Genomic DNA, 23,726 nt, shown 5'->3' with positions numbered 1-23,726 from the left:
CAGTACTGATGAGATGACGTTATCTGAGATTGGCCTCACTCTGTCAGTACTGATGAGATGACGTTATCTGAGATTGGCCTAACTCTGTCAGTACTGATGACATGACATTATCTGAGATTGGCCTCAGTCCGTCAATACTGATGATATGACGTTATCTGAGATTGTCCTCACTCTGTCAGTACTGATGAGATGACGTTATCTGAGATTGGCCTCACTCTGTCAGTACTGATGAGATGACGTTATCTGAGATTGGCCTAACTCTGTCAGTACTGATGACATGACATTATCTGAGATTGGCCTCAGTCCGTCAATACTGATGACATGGAGTTATCTGAGATTGGCCTCACTCTGTCAGTACTGATGATATGACGTTATCTGAGATTGGCCTCACTCTGTCAGTACTGATGAGATGACGTTATCTGAGATTGGCCTAACTCTGTCAGTACTGATGAGATGACGTTATCTGAGATTGGCCTCACTCTGTCAGTACTGATGACATGACATTATCTGAGATTGGCCTCAGTCCGTCAATACTGATGACATGGAGTTATCTGAGATTGGCCTCACTCTGTCAGTACTGATGATATGACGTTATCTGAGATTGTCCTCACTCTGTCAGTACTGATGAGATGACTTTATCTGACATTGGCCTCACTCTGTCAGTACTGATGACATGACATTATCTGAGATTGGCCTCAGTCCGTCAATACTAATGACATGGAGTTATCTGAGATTGGCCTCACTCTGTCAGTACTGATGATATGACGTTATCTGAGATTGTCCTCACTCTGTCAGTACTGATGACATGACGTTATCTGAGATTGGCCTCACTCTGTCAGTACTGATGACATGACGTTATCTGAGATTGGCCTCACTCTGTCAGTACTGATGACGTTTCAGAGCTAATTTGTTACAGTCATGACTGGAGTAATGCGAACACAGGTAACTCTATTGATGTCCAGAAAATTTAGCTTCCCACAATGCAGGAACCATGTGTTCTTGGTGCAAGTTTTATCCAAACTATCCTAGTCCTATTTTGATGTTGTATTTGCAACAGCATATACTACTCAATCTTTGACAGGGATGATCAGATATGTCATTCTATTGAAATATACACTTGACATATGAAAATCATTTTGTGTATAGTGGAAAGATAAAAATATCCCTATCAAAAGTGTATTAGCATAATTCAATCAGTCTGTACTAGTTCCTACAAAAAAATGCACTGGCTTGTAACAATTAGTGTTTATATTTCCATCCTAATTTGTTTGTGTGAAACCCTGCCCAGAAGACTTATCCCGGCCTTTCACCTGCTCCATCCTCCACAATCATCCCCATGCCTAGATGGCATTTCTTTATTTATACAGTTCACCGATTCACCACAGGATCAAATTTCTATGTCAGCCAAAACGTTTTTACATACAATTCCTGACAAAGACCAATGTCCTGGCTCAGAAATATCCTAACTGAAGCTGCAACATCTATCAATAGGACCAACTCTTCACAATAAACGTTTCTGTTTGCTGTGTGGAGTCAACAAATACAACCCCGGGCTCATCTGTTATGTAACACTGTGTACCTTTCAATTTTCTGTGTACATAGGTGGCCAGATCGCAGTTGTGTTATTTGTCTGTCGATTAAGGTACAATATTTAAATTTAAAGAGCCTGAAGAGTCTTATCTGTCAAACAGCAACAGGTACAGTCGGGGGCAAGATGCGACTGTTGACACACTGAAAATTACAATGATACTTACCAAGTTGGTCCTTGCAAATATACATCAGTTTCTCTGCAGACTGCACTTTGGTTTGAACACATCTTTTGGTGTAGGGCTCCGTCCTCCCCGTTTTGAATGGTTGAAACGACACATCATCAATAAACTCAGTCTGTTCCACCACGTTGAAAGTAAAATTATTCCCCTCGTCCGTTTTGGTGACTTCGCCCCAGTACAGGAAGTGATCATTGTTGATGACACGTCCTGCGAAGTCACTCTGCGACAGCACAGAGATATGTTCGGTGTGGTACTTGTCCGCAACCTGGTACAGGAATCGATTGCAAAGACAGGATTTGCCCACACCATATTGCCCCTTCTCCCGTTCAGTTCCAGATAATCCGATCACGCCGATGTTAAAAGTGCGTCCCTCTGCCTTTTTCGCCATGACCACTGCGTGACGTCGTCAACCAAAAGGCATTGAATCCACCATTATCCACAGATCAGCCATTTGCGTATAATCGTTGACTGCATCGTAGAGCCATTATTGCACTGGACGTAAAACGTAACAACATAATCCACGATGGGAGGGAAAACAAACAAATCCTCAACAAAGGAGTCCTAATTCACTACAAATTGCACATAAATGTTGAATCTGTAAATATTCTCAAAATGTCATCTGTGAAAATATTTCAAGGAATCCTAAACGTTCCAGCTTGCATGTTAGGAGGAGGGGATGTGTTGGCGAAGCTGTTATTACAACACAAGGATTAGCATCAGTGGAGTCACATCGCTGTAGGAAACTTCTCTGTCATTTCCTTCACCGGGTTGCTCGGTGCAAGGTCATGACCTCAAGGTCACCCGCCACATGCGACAGCAACATCCATGTGCTAGCACCTGCAAACAGAGAGAGAATCTGATGAATGTCGTGATAAAATAACCCACTGGATGGAATGGGGTGGAAATACCGTTTGCTCCCTGTTGAAATTCCCTTTCAAAGAATGAAAGTGGAACACAATGAACTCTCTTGCTTCAGAAATATGAGAAGTATTTACTAAATACAAACTGCGCCTTTCACTTGTGATTCGAATCTGGCTGTGAAATAGTCCTAAAAGTGACTACAATCATGAACGAGTATATGTATAAAGGCATGCTCACTGATAGCATCGAGTAAGCATAATTATACCTGCAATCAACCCTCAATGGATAAGGGGCATAATGAATGGTAAGGACACACCTTGGTCAAACCTACTTCTATATGGCTTTGAAAATGTTATCATAATTTTCAATAATCTCTACTCAAATGTCTGTCAAATATCTTAAATCTTTTAAACACGTTGAAGTGTGATTAATAATGGACTTACATACAGTGTGAAATCAGATCATGTTTTTGACGCTTTTAGTTATACAATTCAGCTTAAAAAATTTCCCCGATGCATTTGCCTAATACACCAGGTCCTTAGGTGGGGATATGTCGTGATTGTGGCAGTTTTCTTCAAGGTCAAAGTGAGTGAGTGAATTATTTCATCAATCTGGGTTGTCTGTTAATTGTGTTCAGGGGATGGAGTTGTGAGTAAGGTTTTAATGACACACATTCAACCAGGTTACATTTTGTAACCAGCAAATCTTGGTTAAAGTTGACATGGAATTCTGGTGATTTTAATAAAATGAGACAATTTTAATTAATTTAGTAATTTAAAGTAAAGGCTTTATAGTGCTAAAACATTACGACATAACATTATCCCACACAGCCCAAGAATAATCCACATAACTTTGTCACGATTTAGCAAAATTTCAGAAAACTATGCAAAATCAGCAAATTCCTACTTGTCTACAATAGTATCTAAGTGAGCAATGTTAAAATAAAGAATGAGAATCAAAGGCTCCTTTGTAATAATCCTAATATGGCTAAGGATCCATCATTCAAATGCTACAGGAGGAGTCCCCAATGACCCCTTTAAATCTCACCACTGGCTAGGTCGCAGTTGCCCTCCCTACCTGTCAGATACATAAGCCGATGCAGCGGCCTGCTACCTGCTACTGCACCTCAACATAGGCTACACTAGCAGTGATGAAACCTAAACCTGGGCTCCATTTCTCACAGCTTCCATGCATCATAGGACCTCAAATTCCTAACTTTTCTTACGTTATTATTCAGGCATTTAATCTCCTGTGAGTCAAACACCACCTCTTATATTCAGCCTGATGCTAGAGTACTGCAAGGTGCCCCCTCTCCCACCCTCTCTCCCTCCTGATGGAGTACTGCAAGGTGCCCCCCTCTCCCACCCCCTCTCCCTCCTGATGGAGTACTGCAAGGTGCCCCCCTCTCCCACCCCCTCTCCCTCCTGATGGAGTACTGCAAGGTGCCCCCTCTCCCACCCCCTCTCCCTCCTGATGGAGTACTGCAAGGTGCCCCCTCTCCCACCCCCTCTCCCTCCTGATGGAGTACTGCAAGGTGCCCCCCTCTCCCACCCCCTCTCCCTCCTGATGGAGTACTGCAAGGTGCCCCCTCTCCCACCCCCTCTCCCTCCTGATGAGTACTGCAAGGTGCCCCCCTCTCCCTCCTGATGGAGTACTGCAAGGTGCCCCCTCTCCCACCCTCTCTCCCTCCTGATGGAGTACTGCAAGGTGCCCCCCTCTCCCACCCTCTCTCCCTCCTGATGGAGTACTGCAAGGTGCCCCCCTCTCCCACTTGATGGAATACAGCAAGGTGCCCCCCTCTCCCACCCTCTCTCCCTCCTGATGGAGTACTGCAAGGTGCCCCCCTCTCCCACCCTCTCTCCCTCCTGATGGAGTACTGCAAGGTGCCCCCCTCTCCCACCCTCTCTCCCTCCTGATGGAGTACTGCAAGGTGCCCCCCTCTCCCACCCTCTCTCCCTCCTGATGGAGTACTGCAAGGTGCCCCCCTCTCCCACCCTCTCTCCCTCCTGATGGAGTACTGCAAGGTGCCCCCCTCTCCCACCCCCTCTCCCTCCTGATGGAGTACTGCAAGGTGCCCCCCTCTCCCACCCTCTCTCCCTCCTGATGGAGTACTGCAAGGTGCCCCCCTCTCCCACCCTCTCTCCCTCCTGATGGAGTACTGCAAGGTGCCCCCCTCTCCCACCCTCTCTCCCTCCTGATGGAGTACTGCAAGGTGCCCCCCTCTCCCACCCCCTCTCCCTCCTGATGGAGTACTGCAAGGTGCCCCCCTCTCCCTCCTGATGGAGTACTGCAAGGTGCCCCCTCTCCCACCCTCTCTCCCTCCTGATGGAGTACTGCAAGGTGCCCCCCTCTCCCACCCTCTCTCCCTCCTGATGGAGTACTGCAAGGTGCCCCCCTCTCCCACTTGATGGAATACAGCAAGGTGCCCCCCTCTCCCACCCTCTCTCCCTCCTGATGGAGTACTGCAAGGTGCCCCCCTCTCCCACCCTCTCTCCCTCCTGATGGAGTACTGCAAGGTGCCCCCCTCTCCCACCCTCTCTCCCTCCTGATGGAGTACTGCAAGGTGCCCCCCTCTCCCACCCTCTCTCCCTCCTGATGGAGTACTGCAAGGTGCCCCCCTCTCCCACCCTCTCTCCCTCCTGATGGAGTACTGCAAGGTGCCCCCCTCTCCCACTTGATGGAATACAGCAAGGTGCCCCCCTCTCCCACCCTCTCTCCCTCCTGATGGAGTACTGCAAGGTGCCCCCCTCTCCCACTTGATGGAGTACTGCAAGGTGCCCCCTCTCCCACCCTCTCTCCCTCCTGATGGAGTACTGCAAGGTGCCCCCCTCTCCCACCCTCTCTCCCTCCTGATGGAGTACTGCAAGGTGCCCCCCTCTCCCACTTGATGGAATACAGCAAGGTGCCCCCCTCTCCCACCCCCTCTCCCTCTGAATGGAGTACTGCAAGGTGCCCCCCTCTCCCCCTGAATGGAGTACTGTAAGGTTCCTCCCTCTCCCACTTGATGGAGTACTGCAAGGTGCCCCCCTCTCCCACCCTCTCTCCCTCCTGATGGAATACAGCAAGGTGCCCCCCTCTCCCACCCCCTCTCCCTCTGAATGGAGTACTGCAAGGTGCCCCCCTCTCCCCCTGAATGGAGTACTGTAAGGTTCCTCCCTCTCCCACTTGATGGAGTACAGCAAGGTGCCCCCCTCTCCCACCCCCTCTCCCTCCTGATGGAGTACTGCAAGGTGCCCCCCTCTCCCACCCTCTCTCCCTCCTGATGGAGTACTGCAAGGTGCCCCCCTCTCCCACCCCCTCTCCCTCCTGATGGAGTACTGCAAGGTGCCCCCCTCTCCCACTTGATGGAATACAGCAAGGTGCCCCCCTCTCCCACCCCCTCTCCCTCTGAATGGAGTACTGCAAGGTGCCCCCCTCTCCACCTGAATGGAGTACTGTAAGGTTCCTCCCTCTCCCACTTGATGGAGTACAGCAAGGTGCCCCCCTCTCCCACCCACTTCCCCACCTGACTGACTAGGTCACTGGGTACAGGCACAATCCAGGGTAGGAGTATATACAATTACAACCACCACAATACACTGGCCTCACCATGCCATCCCCCTTTGTCTATAATCGTCCAAATCCTACACACTCGCATGACTACCTGTCATGACACAGCTTTTTTCTGTTCCAAACTGTTGTTTTTGTTGCTTTGTGATTTTGATGTTGCAAATTATGAACATGCAATTTACAAAGCAAATAACAGATGTTAAAAAAATATAGACAATGAGATCGTATATATAGGTATGTGTGTAGATCGGACGTAGGCACCGAGTGATACTGTTAGAGTAAATAGGTGAATCGATGATGGCATTTCAAACATGCCAATAAGCTGAGCCCGGTAGAGTGAATAGCTACTGCACATCCAACAGACAAAAACTTCGAAGTCTAAACAATGCACTTCTGCAGAAATGATAAGTAAGGAAGCATTTTTTAAAGTATACTGAAAAAAACCCTGTTAGGGTGCCATGACTATTTTGAGGATATTTTTATGAAATTGAGCGCAGTCTTCACTACAAAATAATGTCTTTCTTTTTTTAAATCTGCACTCTGCAATATTCCAGCCACATGACAACGGTCTGTTAATAATCGAGTCTGGAACAGACAATCCAGTGATTGTCATCAGGAGCATCGATCTACGCAATTGGGATACGATGACATGCATCAACCAAGTCAGTGAGCCTGACCACCCGATTCCATTAGTCGTCTTTTACGACAAGCATGGGTAGCTGCAGACCTATTCTACCACGAATCTTCACAGGTCACAACATAATATTCCATACTTTTTTGTTGAGTATATGTAATCATATTTGATGCATCATTCTATCATCAACATGCAGTACTCAGGACTGTTTCATTGGTCATTATGAAGGGACATGCTCACAGTCATGGACAGTCATGGACGGCCATGGCCAGTCATCTGCTTGTTAGACTTATAACACTTAGTCAATGAAAACATGTCTGTTAATTAAGTTTTTAAAAAATCTTCAAAAGAACCTTTCCTCTTCTGCTGTTGAAACAAGCAAACTAGACTTGGTTAGTTTGATCTAGACTTGCCTAGGCTTTTAGTAAAAAAAAAAAATACCTAAAAAATATAAATTCCACAGTCATGGTGCAGGACTATCTGCTTGTCTGAGATGTGAGTTACATTGTAGACAGTAGGGCTGGGATGGGTAACTCAGGTCGGGTGGGTCCTGGGTATGACCCGGGTACCCACAGGACTACCCAGACCTGTGGTATGTCACGTGATATATTGCTTAATGAAGATAAGTCAAACTCCATGGTTACACAAGTCTAGCTAACAATTTGTACTAGTCTCGGGCTAGCATTAATTTCTAACCCTGCTGACTAGGCTACCTCACAGCCACATGACTTTCCTTCTTAATAAGGATCATTGTATAAATATACATATACGACTAAAAGCTAGCAGAGCAAAGTAATGGATGTTGACCCAGGTTAAGCCAGATGTGTGTGTACATTACATCAGGCTCTAATATAGCAACAGTGTAGCTGATCACATATCTCCCACACCTAGTCATCCAGACATACATATGATAGACAGGGCATTAAAGGCAATATATCATGTCAATAGATATAGCAACACTGTAGCTGATCACATATCTCCCACACCTAGTCATCCAGACATACATATGATAGACAGGGCATTAAAGGCAATATATCATGTCAATAGATATAGCAACACTGTAGCTGATCACATATCTCCCACACCTAGTCATCCAGACATACATATGATAGACAGGGCATTAAAGGCAATATATCATGTCAATAGATATAGCAACACTGTAGCTGATCACATATCTCCCACACCTAGTCATCCAGACATACATATGATAGACAGGGCATTAAAGGCAATATATCATGTCAATAGATATAGCAACACTGTAGCTGATCACATATCTCCCACACCTAGTCATCCAGACATACATATGATAGACAGGGCATTAAAGGCAATATATCATGTCAATAGATATAGCAACACTGTAGCTGATCACATATCTCCCACACCTAGTCATCCAGACATACATATGATAGACAGGGCATTAAAGGCAATATATCATGTCAATAGATATAGCAACACTGTAGCTGATCACATATCTCCCACACCTAGTCATCCAGACATACATATGATAGACAGGGCATTAAAGGCAATATATCATGTCAATAGATATAGCAATAGTGTAGCCGATCACCCACACCTAGTAATCCAGACATACATACATGACAGGGCATTAAAGCAGCAATTATAGAAACTAACTGTTTTTGTCTTCAAATCCTTACAATGATAACATATAGCAAAACCCTTAATAATGGCAAATTTCTACTAGTCCTTATGATACCTTAACTATTGGGCAGTTTGGCAAGAACCACAGGACTAGTGCCAGTTTCTAACGCTGTTAAAGGTAATATATCGTGTCAATAGATATAGCAACACTGTAGCTGATCACCCACACCTCGTCATCAAAACATACATACATGATAGACAGGGCATTAAAGGGAATATATCATGTCAATAGATATAGCATCACTAAAGCCAATCACCCACACCTACAGTAATATACACACATTGACATGTCAATAGACAGGTTGCAGATCTTGATTGCTAGAACAGAAAAAAAATCCAGGAATTGTGTAAATATACATGTATATATATATGATTAGGGATGGGGATTCGGGGGCATACGTGTATGTATCCAAAACATATATATACCATATTCGACGTAATAAGCGCCCAGGGCGCTCTCAAAATTAGAAAGAGGGGGCTCTTATTAGAATATAATTTTGTGAAAGAGTTGAAAGATTGTAAATTTGTGGTTTAGGCTGACAGCCTGAAATGATACAAAAGAAAAGTCTGTGCGTATTAGAGACGCCAGATATATTTTTCCAGAATTTAATTTCCCGTAATTAAGGGTGCATATAACACACGAAGGGTGCTAATTGGGATTGTTCACTAGCCAATATATTAGCAAATATCGCCGTGGGCGCTTATTCGAGCGGGACGCTTATTACGTCGAATACCGTATATATATATATATATAATTTTAGGATTTTGACTGACATGTGTACAAGACATTTTCACAAAAGCCATGTCCAGATTCCCCGGACTCATTGTCCAATATGTGGTTTCTGTCTGTTTTCTCCCCATGCAAATACAGACATTACTAAAATCTCCCCAAGGCAAGGGATGCAACTCTGAACAGTGAATTGCGGCACATACGACGACTAGGTCCCCCGTGCCCCTGTCTGTATGACTATAATGATGGAATAAGACATCAATTACCCCGAAGTGGAATGGCTGTTCGCAAAATATTTTTCTGTCTGATGTAAACTGAATATATTTTTAACGAACAGCTAATGAATATATTTTCTGGGTCAAAACACAGGTGTCTAGAAGAGAGATCAAACCAGTATTTATAGTGGTGAGTAGGTTTTCTAAGAGATGATACTCCCCAAATGTATGTCATTCTTCTTTTCAGGGACATCTGCAAATACTTGTCCTTTCTTAACTCTACACAACATCAAAACGGTTTGCTATCATAAAAATGGCACACAAATAATGACATTTTAACAGCGAGATGGCCCTTTTTTTCAACACCCCTCACAAACATGTAGCTTCTTTCAAGACATTCTCCAGCAACACGTTTTATGGAGAGCCTCTGGAGGGGGAGGGGAGTTTTTTCTCCCCAACCACACTGGAGGGGGAAGGGGGAAAAAAGTTTTATCTCCCCTGCCACATTCACATATTTGAATTTCTTGAAAAAAGTGAATGCCTAAACTGCCTCCAGAGGCTGATTTTCAAAACAATATTTTCTGAACGTTTGTTATTTAATCTCCAATGCAACCAATACAATTCCCTGAATCTGGAGTCAAAATACGGTTTGTTTTTAGTACTGAGCGATATTCCAGTTATATGCAGATGTCAGTACACCATCAAGTCTGTACCAAACGACCCAGTGATTGACCTTATGAGCATCAATCCATGCAATTGGTATATGATGACCTGAAATCAACTACGTCTCTGAGCTTGACATTCTGTCCAATTAGTCACCTCTTATGACGAGCCTCGGTTGCCATGGGTCTACAAAGATACTGAATATCTATCTGACAAATCACTTAATGAGGTCATAATCTGTTACATGCTTTAAAATCACGCCAACCTCCAAACCTTGAGCATGACTTGTCAATTGCATCATCAGATCACATGACCATCAAGCATACACCAGCTGCCCTGCGTAAACTGTTGATACATATCTTCACCGTGTTTTCAATGTCCTATCTCTCCCCTGCTGAGGAACTAAGCGAAACCATGGTTAGATAAAGTTAGTGGTCATGTGCAGGAAATTAGGCATTGTCAGAGCGGGGGACCTGAGGACACTCCCACTTGGAAAATGTCACATGACTTTCCATGTGTGGGAGGTGCTTTATCATTCATGCCTATTTTAAAGTCATAGTCACATATTGAGTTGTGGGCTATTTAAAGAAACTTATAAAAAGTGCATTTCATTTCAATAACCGGTGCACACATGAGGAAAGGAAAGTGCTTTTTTTACAATATTACCACCCAACAACTGAACAAATAATCTGGACAGGATTTTTCAAGAGGCAAAAATCAATCTACCTTGACAAGCATAAATTCAGAACATGTACCCTATGACTTAAACTACTCTCCCTACATAACATTCAAAGTATCCTTTCGGTATATAACACTTCTACCCTGACTGACACCCCAGATGAGCAACAGGTACCCTATTTGGTATATAACACTTGCTACCCTGACTGACCATGCCCACGACTAGTAACAGGTGCCCTTTATGGTATATAATATTTCTCCTGCCCTTACTCAGGATATCAGATTGGTTCATTTTCTAAGACACTGACAATTGTCAAAATATCCTGACAATTTCTGTCAAATTGGAAAAATACAGAAGAATGTTGCTAAAATCATTAAACGTCCAGGTGCTATTTGCCTCCAGCAAAGTCACTGTGACCTACAATACCCGAGACAAGTAACAGGCACCCTTTTCGGCAGACAGCTTGGCTGCTTCAGTCCATGCACCGGCCTGTACATGTGTTCTTGTATTGATTGGCCCAGTGTGTGACCTAGTTGTGTGGGAGGAGAGAGAACCAGGTCCCAGCCACCCAGTGTGTGCTAGCACCAGCGTGTGGACGGCATGTCAGCACCGTTGGCCACTACGCAGTTACTGGCACAAGCCCACATCAACCAGTCCAATCACAACACTACTCATCACTGACATCAGCTTATCTTTCTTGGGATAAAAAAGTCCTTAATTTGAAGTTATGTCCCTCAATCATGCTTCTAACATTCACAATGATTTGTGTTCATTGTTACGAAGAATATAGAACATTTCTTGTAACCAATCTATGGCAATAACTATATAAAATGCAAGAACTTTTTTTACTATTCAGGGGTAGAAACTAACAGTTTTTGTCCATTAGTCCTCATAATGATAACATACAGCAAAACCTTAAAATTGGCCAATTTCTACTAGTCCTTAGGATACCTTTACCTTTGGGCAGTTTGGTAAGGACTACAGGACTAGTGCCAATTTCTAACGCTGCTATTTGTTTGGGATTGGGGTTGGGAGTCAGAACATTTTGAACATATAACTTTGTCTCACATCATGATCTGCACAATGACATTTGGTGTTTTACATATGTACAACAAGGATATCTCATCTCTACATATCAATATCTACTCAATATATTAGACAATAGAGATGACAGTGACAAATAGTCTCCCTCTGAATCCAGCAGTAACATGATTTAGAGTAAACTATGTTTATATCGAACACGCTCCTAACAAAATGACAGATATAACAATCTGTATTCTTTGTCCTTGGCATTTGCTGTATATATGCTAATATAACGAACTACAGATATAACAAACTAAAATTAGTTGTCCCTTTGAGTTTTTTTAACCAGGAGTGCATTACCCACCTGTCTGCAGGGGTCATAAAAACAGACAAATATATAAAAAATGTTCAAGGAAATAATGCATAATATTATAAAAATAAAATAAAAATAAAAGATATTCTACAAATATTGGCGACATAGCTCTACATGTATTTGAATGACTTGAATGACCTTTTCACGAACACCTGGTATCATCACTGTTTGATAGTGATTCATTAACATGATTAACACATGAATGCGTATGATATACCTGGAAACATACAATCAATGCTGCTTTTAGCAGAGATTTCTTATGAATATGGAAAGGGTTTTGTCGCTTTTATTTAATGTTTCTCTCATGATTGTCTCACAGCTGTCTCACAAAGCTTGGTCTTGTGCTACTCCGACTATTAAAACAATAACAAAATATACAATTGGTGAACTCAAAACATTAGAATAGCCATTATCAAGATCATAAGTACACTGTAACAGATTTGTATCTTTCACATATACCGAAGTTGCTTTCTAAGTTTTGAAAATAAAATTGCTTCTTAAAAAAACCAACAACTTATTTATCCAACATTTTATACCATAAAGAAGAATGCAGAAGCTAACCTTGTTAAACCAAGCAGAATTCAACAAGCACCATCCTGGATGCTTAATGCATGAAATACGGTAAATGACTAACTTCTTCACAAACATGGCCAATACACAGATTATTTAGCATCAGCCCTGTTTATCAAAAACATTCATAATCGCACCCCTGAAGCAACAGCAAGCTAATAACCTGCCGTGACATTTACACAGTCAACACCGTCCATTCTCCAGCCAGCCCACTACACCTACACCACTGCTACAAGTACCACAATCTTCCGCTTCCACACTCACCCCTAACCTTCCCCGTGTTCCAGTTCTGAGGGGCATCCCCAACTCCAAGCTGCTGATCACTGCTGATCAGTGCTGAGCCCGAGTATGAGGACACCATCAAAGGTTAATGATGCGTCCATGCCTTCGTTGTCTCCCAGCGGTGACAGACGACGTTTCTGTCCTCCCCTCCAGAAACAATGACAGCGCCATAGACAGCAGTAAACAGCTTTACCAAGATGGGGGAGCTAAACCTGTTTCAGTGTAATAACTATCTGGCACTGTCATATTGATAAGCTGGCCTTGTTTGTACTAACTGCTACCAAGTTGGGGATGCTCATGAAAATTGGACATTAGAATTTGGAAAGTGGAAAATAATTCTGCCATAATGAAAACATTGAATCCTACATGGAAACATAATCATCCTTGAAACTGACAAAGGTTATGGTTTTTTTTAATTAATCAGCATAAGGTAATAAATTCATGACTATTTCTCGACCCCATATTAAGGTAAATGCTGGTCTATCTGGGATTTTAAAGGTGGCAGGCAAACTGGAAAGAAGGATTAGGTTGCTTCATGATGTCTAAAATGCTTTTTAAAAATGTTATTTTCTTGGATTTACAGGTACGCAATGAAACAATGTAAACTAAATAAGAAAGCCCTATCTCTTTTTTGGCCTTTCTATCATTGAATTACAAGTAAAAGATGCCTTTGCTGAAAAAGTCATTAGTTACGATAATAAATAAAAAATTTGAATTCCAATTTTCCAAACTTTTTACCATCAATTATCTTTTATTTATTTTTACGTAGACATGGGGGCTATTATCAGTCTATAAGAACTCCCAGGTAAATACATGACAAGGGGAGCAGGGGGCCTGTCATCAGATTATATATTTCCTAACCTGTCTGAGGAATGAGAAATAAGAATTGCCTGACTATCTGAAATTGCAAATGTGACTAAATTCTTGATGACTAGATACATCCAATATCCATAGGTAATCCTTTACTCAAAATGAGGGTATTTCACATTTACTCCGCTTTATAGTGACTGAAGCAACACAAAACAATACCTTATAAATTAACTCTCACCCAGGAACAAAACCATTTGCAGAGGATTAACATACCCACAACGTGGGTATCTACTTGCCCTGTGTGAGGCGATGGGGAGCAGTCTACTTGCCCTGTGTGAGGGGATAGGAAGCGATCTATTTGCCCTGTGTGAGGGGAGGGGAAGCAGTCTACTTGCCCTGTGAGGTGAGAGGAAGCAGTCTACCTGCCCTGTGTGAGGGGAGAGGAAGCAGTCTACTTGCCCTGTGTGAGGGGTAGGGGAGAGGAAGCAGTCTACTTGCCCTGTATGAGGGGTAGGGGAGTGGAAGCAGTCTACTTGCCCTGTGTGAGGGGTAGGGGAGAGGAAGCAGTCTACTTGCCCTGTGTGAGGGGTAGGGGAGAGGAAGCAGTCTACTTGCCTTGTGAGAGGGGAGAGGAAGCAGTCTACTTGCCTCGTGTGAGGGCAGGAGAAGCAGTCTACTTGCCCTGTGTGAGGGGAGGGGAAGCTGTCTACTTGCCCTGTGTGAGGGGAGCGGAAGCAGTCTACTCGCCCTGTGTGAGGGGGAAGGGAGGGGAAGCAGTCTACCTGCCCTGTGCAAGGGGAGGGGAAGCAGTCTACCTGCCCTGTGTGAGGGGGAGGGGAGGGGAAGCAGTCTACCTGCCTTGTGCGAGGGGAGGGGAAGCAGTCTACTTGCCCTGTGTGAGGGGAGAGGAAGCAGTCTACCTGCCCTCTGTGAGGGAAGGGAAGCAGTCTATTTGCCCTGTGTGAGGGGAGGGGAAGCAGTCTACCTGCCCTGTGTGAGGGGAGGGGAAGCAGTCTACTTGCCCTGTGTGAGGGGGAGGGGAGGGGAAGCAGTCTACTTGCCCTTTGTGAGGGGAGAGGAAGCAGTCTACCTGCCCTGTGCAAGGGGAGGGGAAGCAGTCTACTTGCCCTGTGTGAGGGGAGGGGAAGCAGTCTACTTGCCCTGTGTGAGGGGGAGGGGAGAGGAAGCAGTCTACCTGCCCTGTGTAAGGGGAGAGGCAGCCAGTGTGTAATGTGGCCAGCACCTGTGGGTCAGGTTCTTCATAAACCATGTGCCCTGTCCGAGGGAGATAACTGCCCTTCTACAGTGTTGGCCAATCAGCAGATAACCGGCTCCATCCTTCCATGGTATAACTGTCTCATATCACCATGCATCTCACCACCACAAATGTATATGTTGAAAGATCATGTTACAAGAATAGATGTTACACCCATCTCATATTTAGAAGGATAAAAAGTGAACGTTTTATATCCTTGTATGTTTGTGGGATATCACTGCCAAGACAAAAAATGTTATATGACTTCCTAAATAAAGATAAAAAAACACACTACAGGTTATTAATTGGCCTACCACCATTATTTAGTTATTCTACCAACATGTCAGTATTTAATCAGCGGTAGAAAGTAACATTTTTAGTCTACTAGTCCTAATAATGATAACATATAGAAAACCCATTAAAAATGACAAATGTCTACTAGTCCTTATGATGCCTTACCTATTGGGCAGTTTGGCAAGGACTACAGGACTAGCTGTATTTAGTTATTCTACCACCAGTTAAATATCATACCACCATGTCAGTATTTAGTTATTCCATACCACCAGTTAAATATCATACCACCATGTCAGTATTTAGTTATTCCATACCACCAGTTAAATATCATACCACCATGTCAGTATTTAGTTATTCCATACCACTTAAATATCCTACTACCATGTCAGTATTTAGCTATCCTACCACCAGTTAAATATCCTACCACCATGTCAGTATTTAGTTACTCTACCACCAGTTAAATATCCTACCACCATGCCAGTATTTAGTTATTCCATACCACCAGTTAAATATCCTACCACCAGTTAAATGTCATACCTGCACGTCAGTATTTAGTTATCCTACCACCAGTTAAATGTCATACCTGCACGTCAGTATTTAGTTATCCTACCACCAGTTAAATATCCTACCACCAGTTAAATGTCATACCTGCACGTCAGTATTTAGTTACTCTACCACCAGTTAAATATCCTACTACCATGCCAGTACATAGTTATCCTACCACCAGTTAAATATCATACCACCATGCCAGTATTTAGTTATTCTATACCACCAGTTAAATATCATACCAGCATGCCAGTATTTAGTTATTCTACCACCAGTTAAATATCATACCAGCATGCCAGTATTTAGTTATTCTACCACCAGTTAAATATCATACCAGCATGCCAGTATTTAGTTATTCTACCACCAGTTAAATATCATACCAGCATGCCAGTATTTAGTTATTCTACCACCAGTTAAATATCATACCACCATGCCAGTATTTAGTTATTCTATACCACCAGTTAAATATCATACCAGCATGCCAGTATTTAGTTATTCTACCACCAGTTAAATATCATACCAGCATACCAGTATTTAGTTATTCTACCACCAGTTAAATATCATACCAGCATGCCAGTATTTAGTTATTCTACCACCAGTTAAATATCATACCACCATGCCAGTATTTAGTTATTCTACCACCAGTTAAATATCATACCAGCATGCCAGTATTTAGTTATTCTACCACCAGTTAAATATCATACCAGCATGCCAGTATTTAGTTATTCTACCACCAGTTAAATATCATACCACCATGCCAGTATTTAGTTATTCTATACCACCAGTTAAATATCATACCAGCATGCCAGTATTTAGTTATTCTACCACCAGTTAAATGTCATACCACCATGCCAGTATTTAGTTATTCTATACCACCAGTTAAATATCATACCAGCATGCCAGTATTTAGTTATTCTACCACCAGTTAAATATCCTACCACCACGCCAGTATTTAGTTATTCTACCACCAGTTAAATATCATACCACCACGCCAGTATTTAGTTATTCTATACCACCAGTTAAATATCCTACCACCATGCCAGTATTTAGTTACTCTACCACCAGTTAAATATCCTACCACCATGCCAGTATTTAGTTATTCTATACCACTTAAATATCCTACCACCATGCCAGTATTTAGTTATTCTATACCACTTAAATATCCTACCACCATGCCAGTACATAGTTATCCTACCACCCGTCAGTATTGATACGTCATACATGCACTAACACATAACATTGTCAACACTCACAGCTGACTTGTCACTCAGATTCATTTCTACCCAACAGCAGAACACCAGGTTATAATTAATGCATCAGGGTTGATCTTACTTTAACATTGTTTCACTACCTACTACATATCGATTACATCTCGTCTCAATTCCATCTCTTACAAACATCCTAAGCTCTCACGTTTTAACAATGAAAGTCGTGAATATTAGAGTATGCAATGGTGTCGCATAATTACCTGGCTCTTCTCCGAGGAATAGAAGAGTCAGTGTTCAAACAAAGTGAAATCCACGCTTCATTTAACAATAACATTCCAATGGCTGTCTGAATAAAAGTCATTATTGTGTATTGTGTGCTACCACAATCAATATCCTTCAACTTCATCAAATTATAATCTTCTTGCTAGTACCATAAACTTATCCTTCATAATCAGAAGCAAAAGGGTTGCAGTGATAGAAACAAACAAATTTAGTCCACCAGTTCTTATAATGTTAACATACAGCAAAACCCTTAAAAATGGCAAATTTCTACTAGTCCTAATAATACCTTAACTATTGGGCAGTTTGGCAAGGACCACAGGACTAGTGCCAGTTTCTACAGCTGGGTTGGGGATGGAAGCTGCAATAAAACCATGGGAAAACAGGGTTTAGTCTCTCTGTGGGGAACAAGCTGAATACTTGGGAGCTGGATCGGTCAAGCAGCATAACATGGCTGTCCTAATGCTGTACAGCTACATGTCTACTTTAATGCCAGTGTGAAAAAGTGACTGAATATTGACTTCTGAGCAGGCATAGTACAATCCTTTGACATGCAAATAATGATGACTTATTTTAAACAACTACTATTCTAGACAACAATTATCACAGACAGGTTTTTACTCATCAAACACAGACTTTAACCTCTAGGACCAAGATGAGGGTTGGCGATGGGATCGACTATAAGTGCTTGTAATGTAATAAAATATGTCCAGTTAACCATGTTACTATAGAATAAGAAAGATATTCAATCCCTACCCATCAAAAACAAGACTCCATAAAGTATGCACATTACACGATATGCTCGAGTAGTCCTGATACATCAACCATGAATATGAAAGAACGATACATGAATAATTAGCAGAGTAAAAATCTATGATTCAATATGCAATACGAGGCCGCCATCATTGGTGTGATGATTCAGCCCGGCAGCCTAGAAGTCTCTAGACGACACACCTTTTCATCAATACAGCACCGGGACAATTGACAGTCTCACAATGCAGATTGTTTCACTGGGAATGAGCAAACGATGACGCAATACCTACATTGTACTGTAGGATGTCAAGGTGCAGGAGGACGGTCCTGGCAGGAATTCAGTATGGGTACGCACCATTTCACCTGTGAGGGTAACAGGTTTTCACCTGAGTGGGTCTATGGGATTCCTCCTGTGTGGGGGGGTTAGAGGATTCTACCTGTGTGGGTCATCACAGGATTCCACCTGTGTGGGTCATCACAGGATTCCACCCGTGTGGGGGGTAGAAGGATTTCACATGTGTGTGTGTGTGTGTGTGTGTGTGTGGGGGGGGGGGGGGTTTAGAGGATTCCACCTGTGTGGGAGGGTTAGAAGATTCCACCTGTGTGGGGGGTAGAGGATTCCACCTGTGTGGGGTTAGAAGATTCCACCTGTGTGGGAGGGTTAGAAGATTCCACCTGTGTGGGGGGTAGAGGATTCCACCTGTGTGGGGGTAGATGATTCCACCTGTGTGGGGGGTAGAGGATTCAACCTGCATGGGTCACAGAATTCCACCTGTGTGCGTCATAGAATTCCACCTGTGTTGGTCACAGAATTCCACCTGCGTGGGTCACAGAATTCCACCTGCGTGGGTCACAGGATTTCACCTGCGTGGGTCACAGGATTTTACCTGTGTGGGTCACAGGATTTTACCTGTGTTGGTTATTTGGATTTCACCTGTGTAATTCTTGCCCTTTACCACACAATAAATTTACCATGATTGATCACAAACGATAGTTAATCCACTAGTGTCCATTGTGATACACCACCTTGTGATCTAGCTATAATAATTCAGGGCCTAACCTTCATCCAAAAGACAACAGATATTGCCTAGACATATTTTTCAAATTCATCTTTTATCTTAAATATTCAATTAATCTATCAAATCGAAACAATTTACATAATTAAAATCATCAATAATCATAATTCTGATGATCATGCAAGCTGGTATTTTTATTTGTGAAGATTTATAGCATTAGAAACTAACAGTTTTAGTCCACTAGTTCTTATAATGAAACAAACAGCAAAACCCATAAAAAAGGTAAATTTCGTGGATCGTTACCATGGATCAGTGATGAAGTTCCACCCAATAAGCAGCACTAGCTTCAGGTGAACTCATTCCGAGTGGGCACACATTGCTAGGTGTCATGACAGAAGTAGACCTTGTGAGTCAACAGACAGCCCACGAGTAGTTCACAGCTCATTTACAACTAGGCCTTGACACAATCTTCTTAAAATCAGAACTTAGTGCTCACTATCACTACGGTATGAGGACATCTCATGACTTGTCACGTCAGAACCAGCTTACATTGTGTTAACTATGTAAATTCTTTCACTGGCTATGTGGGAATTCAAACCTGGACCTCAAGTATCTAGAGTTAATACCTCAACCACTGCACTAAACAATTGGATGCATTGCAAAACTGAATGAGTTCTTTTGTCCAGGTTGACCTACTAGTTGCAAGACCTCTTGCTTCATCGACCATTTTGGAATGTTAAGAACACAATACTTTAAACAGTCCCGGAGTCACCATGTACTTGACACAGAACGAGTTAAAGCAAACATGTTTCTGTCATTTTTAACAATGCTTTCATATTTATGGTGTTAAAACATGTTTATTAATGATAATGACTCAGAGACAGTTAAATAAATACTGTAACAACGTGTATACATGTGATGAGTGTTTGTGTACATTTGCCAGCTCAGGTCAACAGGCCAGGTGACGGAGTGGCGGCCAGGTGACGGAGTGGCAGCCAGGTGACGGAGTGGCAGCAGGGTGAATAAGGGGAGGGATAGAAGGGTGGGTATGGGTTCGGTAGCAGGGTGGTAAGGGAGTGGAGTAGAAGGGTGGGTAGGAGTAGGGTAGCAGGGTAGGTAAGATAGATAGAAGGGTGGGTATGGGTTCGGTAGCAGGGTGGTAAGGGAGTGGAGTAGAAGGGTGGGTAGGAGTAGGGTAGCAGGGTAGGTAAGATAGATAGAAGGGTGGGTATGGGTTCGGTAACAGGGTGGGTAAGGGAGTGGAGTAGAAGGGTGGGTAGGAGTAGGGTAGCAGGGTAGGTAAGATAGATAGAAGGGTGGGTATGGGTTCGGTAGCAGGGTGGGTAAGGGAGTGAAGTAGAAGGGTGGGTAGGAGTACGGTAGCAGGGTAGGTAAGATAGATAGAAGGGTGGGTATGGGTTCGGTAACAGGGTGGGTAAGGGAGTGGAGTAGAAGGGTGGGTAGGAGTAGGGTAGCAGGGTAGGTAAGATAGATAGAAGGGTGGGTATGGGTTCGGTAACAGGGTGGGTAAGGGAGTGGAGTAGAAGGGTGGGTAGGAGTACGGTAGCAGGGTAGGTAAGATAGATAGAAGGGTGGGTATGGTTTCGATAACAGGGTGGGTAAGGGAGTGGAGTAGAAGGGTGGGTAGGAGTATGGTAGCAGGGTGGTATAGAAGGGTGGGTAGGAGTATGGTAGCAGGGTGGTATAGAAGGGTGGGTAGGATGGATAGAAGGATGGGTATTTTTGTAGCAGGGTGGTAGGATGGATAGAAGGATGGGTATTTTTGTAGCAGGGTGGTATAGCAGGGTGGTAGGATGATAGAAGGATGGGTATTTTGATAGCAGGGTGGAATAGAAGGGTGGGTAGGATGGATAGAAGGATGGGTAGGAGATAGGAAGAAGGATTGGTAGGAGTTATGTAGAAGGATAGGTAGGAGTTAGGTAGAAGGATGGGTAGGAGTTATGTAGAAGGATAGGTAGGAGTTAGGTAGAAGGATGGGTAGGAGATAGGTAGAATGATGGGTAGGAGTTTGGTAGCAGGTTATGTAACTATGCTAACACACGACTGTAACTTGTCAGATCAAAAAGTGCACATACACCCTTGACACTCCTTAACCCCTGACACTCATACTGTTAAAACTGTCAGCTGTTTTCTGAAAAACACAGCATGTAAATTTAGGTTGAAATACATACAATCAACATTCCTTTTTCAGATTTGATTACCCATTAGATTCACTACATTATAGTATCTTGAAGAACAACAAATGCAATATTTTGTTCAAAATATTTCCTTTTCCCCCCAATACAAATCTATAATTCCTAAGGAATGCCTTCATATCAAATACAGAAAAAATACTCTGAAGAAATATCATCAAAAGCAACGCACAGTGTCCTCCATTCAAGGGATCCGATTACATCAATTTCAATTAAGATAACCTACGGTAACAGCATATTCCGAATCAGCTGTGTGTTATCTCCTGCACAACACATTACACCAGGGACTGGTATATCCCATCTCGGGAGGCGAGCCAGGTTACTGTGACACACCAGTGCACAGATACCAACATACTTGCTGAGGATACCGTACCATAGTTTCATAAAACCATCTTACATCCAGAATTTATTTTCCTAAATTCAGGTTTGTTGCTAACTAAGCAATATTATAGACAATCGAATAGGAACCAAACAAATCAGTGATTGCTATGATTATTTTAGCATGGGCAGACCACCTGAACCATTTGTGCAAGTAATGTGCCAGGAAAAGAAGAGTATGAGGGTGGATAGAAGTTGTTGTTTGTTGTTTAACACCGCACCCAGCAATATTCCAGCTATATGACGGCGGTCTGTAAATCATTAAGTCCTGGCCAAAAAATCCAGTGATTAATGTCATGAGTATCGATCCACGCAATTAGGATACGATGACATGCATCAACCAAGTCAGCAAGCCTGACCACCCAATCCCCTTAGTCGCCTCTTACGACAAGCATAGCTGCCTTTATCGGCAAGCATGGGTTGCTGAAGACCAATTCTAACCCAGGTCTTCACGGGTAGGGTGGATAGAAGGGTGTTTGGGGGGGGGGGGGGGGGGGGTGTTTTGAAGAGATTGATAGCCTGACCACCTGATCCATTTGTTTGTTCAGGTGATGTGCCAGTAACAGATATAGTAAACACATATGCAAAAACGATTAATGTCAGGTAAACACTTAACCCAGCCTCAGTGACCTGCTGCACAACAACAGCAATGGAGATCTGGCAAGTAGACACTTCATGACTTGCCCAACCCTACCTCTATGATAGGGCTGGCTTTCTATATACATCATAGAGATCGATAATCGTTAACTAAATATCAATCAACTATCAATATATAAGAGAAGTAACTTTGAGCAAATATGCAAAATGGGCCGAAAGAAATCAATATAGTTCATGTCACTGGTTAGTGGTGCAACATCTATGCATGGATTACTGTGTGGACATTTATGACATAACAAAAACAGTGTTATACACCGGCATAGTCTCACCTAGTTAATTATATTACATGTGTTGTGCCCAGTCAAAAACAACACTGTATCGTTTCAGGTGAGCGAACAGGAGATAAAATCATTGGTCAATGACAAGGTGAGATTTGCAATTAAACATCACTAGACATGATGATTTACCATTTCCATTGCAGAGATTAACATTACTGAGTGTATTTTTCTCATAAACATTAGCTGGAAATAGCAATCGGCTGTACACATGTTTTCTCCCAATTGACCATTGATTCAGTTATAAATACCAAATAATATAACTTAAATTTGTTTTTATGCAATAATTGGAGGAAATAGTATCGAAACGCAGACACTACATATATTCAATATTATTACTATAAGCATGGTTGTAGGATACACCATTCTGGTATATTGCCAGATACTTTTTACTTATGGAGTAAGTGAGTGAGTTGGGTTTAACGCCGCTGACAGTATTCCAGTTATATCACGGCGTGTCAGCTTAATGTGGGAGGAAAGCCAGAAGTAATGCAGGTCTCAGACGTTTACTACTTCGGTGAAACCCACGAGCACGGGTATGGTGCTGACAAACCTAGAAACATAATCGGGGCGAACGAGGATTCGAACCCACAATCATAGGTTTCTGGCGTGCCCAAGGGACGCAACTCTGCACAGTGAATTGCGGCACCTTAGACAACAGGGGCACCAGTGCCCCCTTTTTACTTATGGAACGGTTTGACGAGTCACTATTAAGGCTAAACATGGTTTTGCTATTTTGATTGCGAAAACAATATGGTGACATATGATAGTCAAACTACAACAAATATGAATCCAAAATATGTATCCATTCTCCGCCAACTAAGGTTTGTTTCAAGGTGTCAATAACTGTTTTCTGATCCTGGTTGCTGTAAACAATGAGTTGCCGGTTAGTGCCAGCTTCCTTTCAGTTCACACATAATGTCACGGAACAATACTGAATGAAAATGAAACTAAATCAATGAAACAGATTACAAACGTTTTGCTTTGATCAGTTGGTAAGTGTATGAGTTATGAAAATAGTACAGGTATAGCATG

General features: G+C 42.8%; 1 protein-coding gene across 11 annotated transcripts in view; it reads right to left on the bottom strand.

The window, feature by feature from the left end:
• LOC124143154 (rho GTPase-activating protein 190-like) overlaps positions 1-23,726 on the bottom strand; it is a 101,823-nt gene that overhangs the window by 62,617 nt on the left and 15,480 nt on the right. For all 11 annotated transcript variants that reach the window (XM_048386185.1, XM_048386192.1, XM_048386187.1 and 8 more), the window contains exon 2: positions 1,755-2,606. In XM_048386185.1, the coding sequence (XP_048242142.1) occupies positions 1,755-2,157 (403 nt within the window). In that variant the 5' untranslated portion in view covers positions 2,158-2,606. The remainder of the gene's footprint in view (positions 1-1,754; positions 2,607-23,726) is intronic.

This window comes from Haliotis rufescens, unplaced genomic scaffold (genome assembly GCF_023055435.1).
Source record: "Haliotis rufescens isolate VD_foot unplaced genomic scaffold, xgHalRufe1.0.p SCAF_6, whole genome shotgun sequence".
Lineage (NCBI taxonomy): Eukaryota > Metazoa > Mollusca > Gastropoda > Lepetellida > Haliotidae > Haliotis > Haliotis rufescens.
The sequence above is the reverse complement of the archived record's forward strand: the minus strand, read 5'-3'. Positions and strand labels throughout refer to the sequence as shown.